Raw genomic sequence first — 12598 nt, forward strand, 5'->3', positions numbered from 1 at the left:
AAAAATCTTCTCCCATTCAGTTGGTTGCCTCTTTATTTTGTTGATGGTTTCTTTTGCTGTGCAGAAGCTTTTAAGTTTCATATAGTCCCATGCATTAATTTAGCTTTTACTTCCCTTGCCTTTGGAGTCAAATTCATAAAATGCTCTTTGAATCTAAGGTCCATAAGTTTTGTACCTATGTTTTCTTCTGTGAAGTTTATTGTTTCAGGTCTTAATGCTTAAGGCTTTGATCCATTTTTAATTAATTTTGGTACGTGGTGACAGATAGCAGACTAGTTTCATTCTTTTGCATGTGACTTTCCAATTCTGCCAGCACCATTTATTGAAGAGGCTGTCTTTCCTCCATTGTATGTTTTTAGCTTCTTTGTCAAAAATTATCTGTCCATATTTATGTGGTTTTATTTCTGGGTTCTCATTTCCATTCCATTGGTCTATGTGTCTGTTTTTCCACCAATACCATGATGTTTTGATTATTGTTGCCCTGTAGTACAAGCTAAAGCAGGGAGTGTGATACCTCCAGAGTTATTCTTTTTTCTTAAGATTGCTTTGGCTATTCTGGGTCTTTTGTGGTTTCAAATGAACCTGAAGATTTTTTTTTTCTATTTCTTTAAAAACAGCCATTGGAATTTTGATGGGGATTGCATTAAATCTGTATATTGCTTTGGGTAATCTGCCCATTTTAACTATGTTGATTCTTCCAATCCATGAGCATGGAATGTCTTTTCATTTCTTTGTGTCTTCTTTAATTTCTCAAAAAATGTATTATAGTTTTCAGCATATAGGTCTTTCACATCCTTGGTTAAGTTTATTCCTAGGTGTTTTATTCTTTTCGTTGCAATTGCAAAAGGAATTGACTTTCTTTTATTTCTTTTTCTGAGTTTTCATTGTTAGTATATAGGAATGCAATGGACTTTTGTATATTGATTTTGTAGCCAGCAGCTTTACTGTATTCGTTGATTGTTTCTAATAGCTTTTTGGTGGAGTCTTTAGGGTTTTCTACACATAGCATCATGTCATCTGCAAAGAGTGATAATTTAACTTCTTTATTCCCAATTTGGATGCCTTTTATTTCTTTCTCTTGCCTGATTGCTCTGGCAAGGACTTCCAAAACTATGTTGAAAAGCAGAGGTGATGGGGGCAGCGCTGTCGTGTTCCTGAATATAGAGCAAAGTGCTTCAGTTTTTCACTGTTAATTATGAGATTAGCTGAGGGTTTGTCATATATAGCTTTTATTATGTTAAGGTATTTTCCTTCTATACCTATTTTATTAAATTTTTTAATCATAAATAGATGTTGTATCTTGCCAAATGCTTTTTCTGCATCAATTGATATAATCATTTGATTTTTGTCCTTTATTTTGTTTATGTGATATATCACATTTCAAGCAAGGCCTCAAAAAATTTCACCACCAATCCTTTAGTGTTCCTCCCTAGGAAAATATCTACTTAAACACAGAAGATGTTTTTTTTCTCTCCAAAGAGAGATGAGACTATAACATTACATCTTAAAGAAGTAGGAAAAGATGAACAAATGAAACCCAAAGTCAGAAAAAGGAAGGAAATATTAAAAATTAGAGCAGAACTAAATGAAATAGAGAACAAAAAGACAATAGAAAAAATTAATGCAACAAAGAGTTGGTTCTTTGAAAACATTAAGTAGAAAAACCTTTGGCTAGACTAAGATAAAAAGAGAAAGACACAAATAAACAAAATCAGAAATGAAAGAGGAGAAGTTACCACTGTTACCACAGTATAAACAATCATGCAAGAATGCTGTGAAGGTCTATATGCTACCAAATTCAATAACCTAGAAGAAATGGACAAGTTTGTACAAGCATATAGCCTTCCTAGACTGAATCACAAAGAACTGGAAAACCTAAATAGACAGATCAACAGTAAGGAAATTGAATCAGTCATCCAAAACCTTGCCAAAAACAAAAGTCCGGGACCACTTCGCTTCACTAGTGAATTCTATCAAAGATTCAAAGAGGATTTAACACCTGTCCTTCTCAAACTCTTCCAAAAAATTGAAGAAGAGGCAATACTTCCTAACTCATTTTATGAGGCCAACACTACCCTGATGCTAAACTCTGGTAAGGAAAACACACACACAAATTACAGACCAATATCGCTGATGAATACAGATAAAAACATTCTAAACAAAACTCTAGCAAAATGTATACAACAATGTATTAAAAAGATTATATAGCACAATCAAGTGGGATTCATCCCAGGGGCACAAGGATGGTTCAACATACACAAATCGATCAATGTGATACACCACATAAACAAAATAAAGATAAAAATAATATGATATCAATAGATGCAGAAAAAGCATTTGACAAGATATAACATCCATTTATAATTAAAACACTTAATAAAATGGGTATAGAAGGAAAATGCCTTAACATAATAAAGGCCATATATGACAAACCCTCAGCTAATATCATAATTAATGTGAAAAACTGAAGCCCTTTGCCCTACATTCAGTAATAAGACAGAGTTATCCCCTATCACCACTAGTATTCAACATAGTATTAGAAGCCACGTGCAAAAGAATGAAACTAGACTGCTCTCTGTCACTGTATACCACAATAAACTCAAAATGGGTGAATGACCTAAACATAAAACCTGAAACAATAAATTGCATAGAAGAAAGCATATGCACTATATTTATGGACCTTGGCTTAAAAGAGCATTTTATGAATTTGACCTCAAAGTCAAGGGAAGTAGATGCTAAAATAAATGAATGGGACTATATCAAACTGAAAAGTTTCTGCCCAGCCAAAGAAAATATCAACAAAAAATAGAGGCAACCATCAGAATGGAAGAAGATATTTGCAATGAATGCCTCTGATAAAGGGCTAATATCCAAAATATATAAATAACTCATGCAACTCAAAAACAAAAAGACAAACAATCCAATTAAAAAATGGGCAGGAAAAAATATCCAGAAACTACGCTCAAGAAGACATACAAATAGCCAACAGATATATGAAAATATGCTCAACTTCACTAGCTATTAGGGAAATGCAAATCAAAACTTCAATGAGATATTTCCTCACACATGTTAGAATGGCTTTCATCAACAAGACAAATAATAACAAGTGTTGGAGAGGTTGTGGAGAAAAAGGAACCCTAATACACTGTTGATGGGGATGTAAATTGGTACAACCACTATGGAAGACATTATGGAGGTTCCTCAAAAAATAAAGAATAGAATTACCATGGAGATAGAATTCCATACAAAATGGAATAGTACCCTGCCATAAGAAAAGATGAAATACATCCATGTGGGACAACATGGATGGATCTTGAGATTATTATGCTAAACAAAATAAGTCAGACAGAAGTTGAGAATCATATGATTTCACTCATATGTGGAAAATAAAACTGAAAGCAATGAAGTCATAAGACAATCAAACAAAGAAACGAAAACTCAGAGGGTAAGCGGGGAGAGGATGGTAGAAGAGGATAAAGGGGTCAAATATATGGTGATGGAAGGAGAACTGACTCTGGATAGTGAGCACAGAATGTGATATATAGATAATTTATTATAGAATTGTACCCTCAAAACCTATATAATTTTACTATCGCCACCTCAATAAATTGCATTTTTTAATAAAGTAGGAAACTACATATTTTAAGCTCCTTGACTTTCAGTCTATTAGATTTGGCCGATGGGAATCACTAAATAAAATCTGAGTTTCAGAAAACTAAAATAGCCATGATATTTACTCCCCTTCTTCCCCTACATCTCCAATACTGGCAGTGAATGCTCTATAGGTGTATGTCATGCTGGACAATATCTCTCCCTGGGATCTAGATCCTGATATGTAGCTTTGACCAGAGTTATATATCACGCTAGATGGCTCAGACTCTGGTGGTAGAAATACCACCTCCTTCTATTGCCCCTCCAAGCACAAGAAGTGATAGTGGATTCCTGCTGTTGCTAACCTCTAGTTTGCCTCACCATTCTGTGATTGCTTTTCATCTCTGCCATTATGTCTTACCTGGTGCCTTATATTAAATTCCTTCTGTATGAAGGAATGTGATTTCTATTTTTTTTACCTGGGTCCTTACTCATATATCTCATCTATAATATACATTATATAGCTTATATTACATTATTCTCTATAGGTAAAACAGAAATAGCCACATGTGATTTATTTTTGATGTCCAAATATAATATAAATATAAATTGGTAGATAAGATATTATTATTGAATTTAATAAATTAAAATGTTTTAATTATCTTTTCAATATGTTATTAATACTTACCAGGGTTGCGCGCTGATGCAGGTGGAAAATTGCCACTGTCAATACTCCCACCAACCCATGAAGGGTCTTCGGTTTTGCAATCTGGAGGTAAAAATGTGGATCTACAGTGACAGTTCTTTTTATTATTACATGTCTGAAAAAGGGAGAAATATCACCTTATAAGATAAGTAGCTCAAATTATTTGTGGTCAAGTATACTTTTAAAGTAATACCTAAGTCAGATAAGGCTGATTTACTTGTGTGGTTTATGAATATATGAGTGTGTGTGTGTTTGTGTGTGTAGCTGTGTGTTTGCTTTCCTAGGATCACTCTCAGTGATTTGCATTCTTGCCTCATACTACTGGTACTTACACCCTGATTGTTGCATTTTTGTGAATCACAGTCATAGGTGATGTAATTATCTACACATTCCTTATTCTTGCACACCTAAAAGGGAAATAAGCCAAAATAAATCAACTGAAATGTCATCTGCATTTGACATCTAATTAAGAGGGGTTCATTTAACAATAAATATTAACATACTAGCAATAATTGATTATACTGGTGCTGTTTTCTGTACTAGATGAGACCCTGCTGATCTGAGAGTAAACAAAACAATAAAACCATCTTCCATGCTTATGTTGAGATAGAAGGTACAGATACGAAATAAAGAAAAACCAAGATAAATATGTGATAATTAGTGTAATGACAAAATAAAATACAGAGGATTTATCTCATATGTGAGAACAGCAAAACCTTATTGAGCCCTCATGTTGAACAGAATTTAATGAAACACCGAAATGAAAGACAAGGTACTTATAGGAAAAGAAATGATATTTAAAATGATTCTGCATTGGAACATGGTATGAAACTGTTGAGAAATATTAAGAACAATGTAGCTGTTACACAGAGAACAACCATTAAATCATTAATCAACTAAATGTGTGACGTCTGCAATGTGCCTGTCTTGAGAACACAGTAATGAACATAAAAATTTCATATTGCTGATATTGCAATAAAAGATATAGAAACACACACACACAAACAAAAAAGCTAAGTGTGATATGACAGAAGTTGTTATGGCAGGATTGTGTAGGATCTTTCAGTCTTAATCAGAAAGTTGGCCTATAACCTATAAACAATTGTTTGCATTTAGACATTTCATTGGAAGATGGGAAGCTAATATAAATAGGTTTTGAAAAAGAGGATGGAAAGGAAAAAAAAATGTAGAGACAAATTCGAATGCCAGGAAAATGATAACCTTAGAGTAAAACTGAGTAATAGTGGCTTAGATGGAAACCAGTGATTGTATTTGAGATATAGTTAAAAATTTAACTATAATTTAGTAATAGCTTGTATATGGAAGATGAAAAGAGAGATGAGATGGCTCAATGACACCGATGTTTCTGGCTTGTCTAACTCTCTTGGTCATAGTACAATTAACTGAGATATGAAAAGCTAAGAATAAAGCTGAAAAGTTTAGAATATTATTTTTTTCAGAGTTCTTTCAACTTGTAATATTAAATAATACTATGCTTCAAACTTCAAAGTAAAAAAAAAAAATGTTTATTGCAACTCATAGAAAGCCCTAGAGTGACTGATGATAAACCAAAGAACATGTAATTAGAAATATAATTTTTATATAAAAATTGTTTTCTAAATAATATTGGCAATATTTTTTGGGATTCTTTCCTGTTGAAAAGTATATGACCATAATATAATAATTATTAAGGTCAGAGAGTAAATCTACTCACATAGGTTTTGCTAAGCATAACTGAATATGGAAAAATATAGTGTCTGATAATTATGGCAACATATACCTCTGTTTAAAACTTAGAAGGAAATATACTGATGAGAAATAGGTTATTTTGAGAGATTGTGGTAATATTCTAAAAGTTCTAGCTCTGGATACACAGTAGTGCTGCTATAGTTAGAAATATATCTGTTCTGTTAGAGTGATCCCTTCATACCTAACTAGAACTTGGGCAGAGAAGCTAGATATATTATAATCTGCAGAGTTGTTTTGCAGAAGAATATAAACCTAATTCTCAGGACAGTTAAATAATTTCTTTGAGCCAGACTAGAAAGAAGTTGAGAAGGGATTATTGGTATTACTGGTATTGTTTCTGTGTAATAAAATAATGTTTTTTCTGATTTAACATGCTTATTTCTGTTGCATCATGCAGGAAGGCTAGGGAGAAACACCATCCAAAGTAGGAATCTAGCTACAACCACAAAAATTATTTATGTCCGTATAAGGACATTTATCCATAAAGACACGTGTGCTTCAATGTTCATTCCAGCTTTGTTTACTGTGGCCAATACATAGAAACAACCAAAATGTCCTTCGATAGATGAATGGATAAAGAAATTATGGTATACATACACAATGGAATACTATTCAGCGGTGAGAAAACATTTGCGACAACATGGATAGATCTTGAGATTATAATGCTAGGTGAAATAAGTAAGACAGAAAATGTGAAGAACCACATAATTTCACTGATACGTGGTATATAAAACTGAAAACAACAAAAGAACAAGACAGACAAATGAAGAAACAAAAACTCATAGACACAGACAATAAATAGTTTAATGGTTACCAGAGGGTAAGGGGGGACAAAGGTGGTAGATGAGGGTAAAGGGGATCAAATATATAGTGATAGAAAGAGAACTGACTCTGGGTAGTGAACACACAATTGATATATAGATGATGTATTATAGAATTGTACACTTGAAATCTATGTAACTGTACTAACAATTGTCACTCCAATAAACTTTAAATAAAAATATTTTAAAAAAGAAAAGAAAAAGCCACTTTCAAAATAGTAGAAAATGTTGTTGCTTGTTTGTTCCCTCTTTTTTTTTTCTTTTTTTTTTCAGGTGTACAATTCTTTATTATATCATCTATAAATCCCATTGTGTGTTCACCACCCAGAGTCAGTTCTTCCATCACTATATATTTGATCCCCCTTACCCTCATCACCCATCCCCCACCCCCTTACCCTCTGGTAACCACTAATTTACTGTCTGTGTCTATGAGTTTTTGTTTCACATTTGTTTGTCTTGTTCTTTTGTTGTTTTTGGTTTATATACCACATATCAGTGCAATCATAGGGTTCTCTGCTTTTTCTGTCTGACTTATTTCACTTAGCATTATACTCTCAAGATCCATCCATGTTGTCACAAATGCTCCTATATCATCTTTCCTTAATGCCGATTGAAAAATGGACAGAGGACCTGAAGAGACATTTCTCCAAAGAGGACATACAAATGGCAAATAGACATATGAAAAAATGCTCAACATCGCTAATCATCAGAGAAATGCAAATGAAAACCACAATGAGATATCACCTCACTCCAGTCAGAATGGCTTTCATCAACAAGACAAATAGTAACAAGTGTTGGAGAGGCTGTGGAGAAAAAGGAACTCTCATACACTGTTGGTGGGAATGCAGACTGGTGCAGCAGCTATGGAAGGCAGTGTGGAGGTTCCTCAAGAAATTACGAATAGAATTACCATACGACCCAGCAATCGCTCTCCTGGGTATCTACCCAAAAAATCTGAAAGCATTTCTCTATAGAGACACGTGTACTCCAATGTTCATTGCAGCTTTGTTTACGGTGGCCAAGACATGGAAACAACCAAAGTGTCCTTCGATAGATGAATGGATAAAGAAGTTGTGGTACATATACACAATGGAATACTATTCGGCGTTAAGTTTGTTCCCTCTTGACCTACTCCTTTCCTGGCATGGCAAAGTCTTACTCTGGAGATGAAAGCAGATGAGTTCCCAATTCCCTCCCTTGAACTGAACGGAGCAGAGGAAACCATATTTTCAATATTACAACCTGTCTGAGAGCTGCCTAATGGTCTAGGAAAGATGCATGCTCATGAAAGATATCAGAAGACCGCAAGCTTTCTCCTAAGGCTGACACTGACCTAACAAATCAGTAAAGGACTGTCCCAACACAAAGCCAGTCTGCAAACACTGGAAGTGACTGTTTTTTTCTGTTGTTTTTTTTCTTCAGATGTTCAATTTTCAACAAAAAAAGTCACAAGACATAAAAAAGAAACAGGAAAACATAACTCATTTAAAAGAAAAAAAATGAAGTGACAAATATTATTTTTAAATAACTGTACTAAATATGCTGAAGAAACTAAATGAAAACATAGATAAAGAATGAAAGTAAATCAGGAAAATGACGTAAACCAAATGAGAATATCAACAAAGAGAGAGCAATTATAAATAGCAAACAAAAGAAATTGTGGTTCTGAAAGATACAATACGAACATACTTCATGCTCCACTTTATTGTACTTTACAGAACCTGTGTTTTTTTACCAATTGAAGGTATGTGGCAACCCTGCATAGAGCAAGACTATCAGTGCCATTTTTCCAATAGCTTTTGTTCATCTTATATCTCTGTGTCACAATTCAGTTATTTTCACAATATTTTAAACTTTTTCACAATTATATTTGTTATGGTGATCTGTTATCAGTCACTTTGATGTCACCACTGCAATTGTTTTGGGACACCATGATCCATGCCCATATAAGATGGCAGATATAATCAATAAATGTTGTGTGTATTCTGACTGCTCAACAGCTGGCTTTTCCCAAATCTGTCTCCCTCTCCTCACTGAGAACTACTCCCTCTATTCTACTCCCTCTCTCCCTCTACTGAGAACCCACTCCCTCTATTCACCGAGAACAAGAAATATTGCAACTTGGCAAATTAATAACCCTACAATGGCTTCTATGTGTTCAAGTGAAAGGAAGAGTCTCACATCTTTCACCTTAAATCAAAAGTTAAAAATAACTAAGTTTGGTGAGGAAGCCATGTCAAAAGCTGAGATAGATCAAAAGCTAGACTCTTGTGCCAAACAGTTAACTAAGTTGTAAATGCAAAATCAAAGTTCCTGAAGGAAGTTAAAAATGTTAGTCCAGAGAACACACGAATGATAAGAAAGCGATACAGCCTTTTTGCTAATATGGAGAAAGTTTTAGTGGTCTGGATAGAAGATCAAACCAGCCTTAACATTCCTTTAAACCAAAGGCTAATCCAGAGCAAGGACCTAACTCTCTTTAATTCTATAAAGAGTGAGAGCGGTGAGGAAACTGCACAAGAAACGTTTACAGCTCGCAGAGGTTGGTTAATGAGGATTAAGGAAAGAAGTGATCTCCACAACATAAAAATACAAGAAGCAGCAAGTACTGCAGCAAGTTATCCAGAAGATCTAGCTAGATAATTAATGAAGATGGCTAAGCTAAACAACAAATTTTCAATATTAAATGTGAAACATTTCAGTGTGAAACAGGCTTACATTGGAAGAAAATGTCATCTAGGACTTTCATAACTAGAGAGGAGAAGTCAATGCCTGACTTCAAAGCTTTGAAGGACGAGCTGACTCTCCTGTTAGGAGTTAATGCAGCTGGTGACTTTAAATTGAAGCTGATGCACATTTACTATTCCAAAAATCTAGGGTCCTTAAATTATGCTAAATCAGCTCTGTCTTTGCTTTATAAATGGAACAACAAAGTTTGATGACAGCACATCTGTTTACAACATGGTGTACTGAATATTTTAAACCAAGTGTTGTGACTTACTGCTTAGAAAAAAAAAATTCCTTCAAAATATTACTGCAAGGGCTCTGATGGAGATGTACAATGAGATTGTTTATTCATGCCTGCTAACATCCACTCTGCAGCTCATGGATAAAGAAGTAATTTAGTCTTTCAAGTCTTATTATTTAAGAAACACATTTTTATAAAGTTATAGCTGTCATAGATAGTGATTGATATATCTGGGCAAAGTAAAATAAAAACCGCTGGAAAGGATTCACCATTCTAGATGCCATTAAGAACATTCATGATTCATGAAAAGAGGTAAAAATATCAATATTCACAGGAGTTTGAAAGAAGTTGATTACAAACTTCATGGATGACTTTGAAAGGTTCAAGACTTCAGTAAAGGAAGCAACTGCAGATGTGGTGGAAATAGCAAGAGAGTTAAAATTAGAGGTGGAGCCAGGAGATGTGACTCAATTGCTGCAGTCTCCTGATAAAACTTTAATTGAGGAGATTCTTCTTATGAATGAGCAAAAAAAGTGGTTTCTTGAGATGAAAACTACTCTTCATAAAGAGGAGCCTCATAAAGAGGCTATGAAGATTGCTGAAATGACAACAAAGGATTTAGAATATTAAATAAACTTAGTTGATAATGCAGCACAAGGTTTGAGAGGAATGACTCCAATTTTGAAAGTACTACTACTGTGGGTAAAACACTATTGAACAGCATCATATGATGCAGAGAAATTATTCATGAAAAGAGGCAATTGATGCAGCAAATTTCATTATTTTAAAAAATTGCTACAGCCATCCCAACCTTTAGAAACCACCATCCTAATCAGTCAGCAGCCATCAACATCAAGGCAAGACCCTCTACCACAAAAAGTTTGTGACTTGCTTAGGGCTTAGATGATTGATAGTTTATTTTAGCAATAAAATATTTTTATTTATTTTTTCCCTATTTATTTATTTATTTATTTATTTATTTTAATTTATTAGTTTCAGGTGTACAAGACAAGGTAATACTTAGACGTTCATCATTTATATCCCTCACACTGTGAACCCCCCTCCCCCCATCCACTATCCCTCCGACCTCGCACGGAGCCATCACATTATATATATAAAATTACAGTTGGCATTCATTATTGTTTAGCTTCTGGTGTACAGTGCCATGATCAGGCATCCACAGTATCCCTGAGGTGGTCTCCCAAATAGGACGCATGTCCATCGGATACCCAAGAAAATCTTTACAACATTATTGAATACATTCCCCAAATTAATTTTCAAAAACCCTGAGGCCATCTTGTGGTTACCAGCTGCTTCCTAATCCCTTCACCTTTCCCCTTATCCCCCCCTGCCCATCTAACAACTGTCAGTTTTTTCCTTTTTGTCCCCAAAACTGTTTCTGATTAGTTCATTCACTTATTCTTTTCTTTAGATTCCGCATATAAGTGAGATCATATGGTACTTGTCTTTCTCTTTCTGATTTATTTCACTTAACATAATGTTCTCTAGATCCATCCATGTTGTAGCAATAAAGTATTTTTAATTAAGGTGTGTACATTTAAAAAAAACAAAATGCTATTTCACACTTAATAGACTACAGTATACTGTAAACATAACTTTTGAATATACTGGGAAACAAACAAACAAACAGTGTGACTAGCTAGCTTTATTACAATATTCACTTTATTGTGGTGGTCTGGACTAAACCTGCGATATCTTTGTGGTATGCCTGTAACTGAATTGAAAAATTCACTAGATGTGTGCAAGAACAGATTTGGGCAAGCAAAAGAAAGAATTAGTGAATTTGAATACAGGACAGTTTAAATAATCGAGTCTGAGATGCAGAAAGAAAAAAGAACAAAGAAAAATATTTTTAAAAAAGCCTAAGGTATTTATGAAACACCATCAAGTAGATCAATATACACATTATGGGAGTCCCTGAAAGACATGAGAAGGAAAGGACCAGGGAGACTATTTGAAGAAATGGTGGCTGAAAAATGCCACATATTTGAAGAAAGATGGATTTATAAATTTTAAATCAATGAATTGCAAGTAGGATAAACACTTTGAACAAAAAAAGAGAGCTATCTTAGCAAGCCTGAGAAGCTCAATTACTGAAAGTAACCACACAGGGTGTTGTAATTTTTTTCTTTAATTCCTAACTGAGCAAGTTATGATGGGAAGTGACATAAGGCCTATGTGAGAGATTAATCTCTACCTGGATCAAGCCTTATTTATTGTTTTTGTGCATCTAGAATAACATACTTAAAATATCAGAATGACCTTTGCTTTAGACCTCTAAATATTAACACCCATTTGGGATGAGACAACCTCAACATTCCACATTATTATCATTTACAATATATCTCTGTAAAATATGAATGTTAAATGTTAACTATCTTGTACCCATCCATGTAAAAGAAACATGTATCTCTCCATTTTAGTTTTTATCCAATCTTAAAGATTTCCCTGCTTTACTTTCTCCTGCCTCAATCTGCCATCAATGGATTTCATGTAACTTTTTAAAAATCTTCTTTTATTTAAATGCATAAAATAAACTGCAAAACTGCATTATCTCAGCCTTTGAGATTTTTTTCTAGGACTAGCCCCAAATCCTTGGCTCAAAATAAATTCTTTTAACCTCTTAAAGTTTGGAATTTCTTTTGTTAACAACACAAAGATACTCACACTAAGACACATTATAATCAAACCGTCAAATGCCAAAGAAAAAGAGAGAATCTTGAAAACGGCAAGTAAAAATGA

At 34.0% G+C, this 12598-nt stretch overlaps 1 protein-coding gene across 1 annotated transcript in view; it reads right to left on the reverse strand.

Annotated features, from left to right (window-relative positions):
• LOC308496886 (disintegrin and metalloproteinase domain-containing protein 2-like) overlaps positions 1-12598 on the reverse strand; it is a gene marked incomplete at its 5' end in the record, with an annotated part of 91524 nt that overhangs the window by 7564 nt on the left and 71362 nt on the right. Inside the window, 2 exons of the mRNA XM_081046669.1 lie at positions 4280-4412; positions 4630-4704. Coding sequence (XP_080902795.1) covers positions 4280-4412; positions 4630-4704 — 208 coding nt within the window. The remainder of the gene's footprint in view (positions 1-4279; positions 4413-4629; positions 4705-12598) is intronic.

The sequence above is a fragment of the Rhinolophus hipposideros genome (genome assembly GCF_964194185.1).
Source record: "Rhinolophus hipposideros genome assembly, chromosome: 4".
Lineage (NCBI taxonomy): Eukaryota > Metazoa > Chordata > Mammalia > Chiroptera > Rhinolophidae > Rhinolophus > Rhinolophus hipposideros.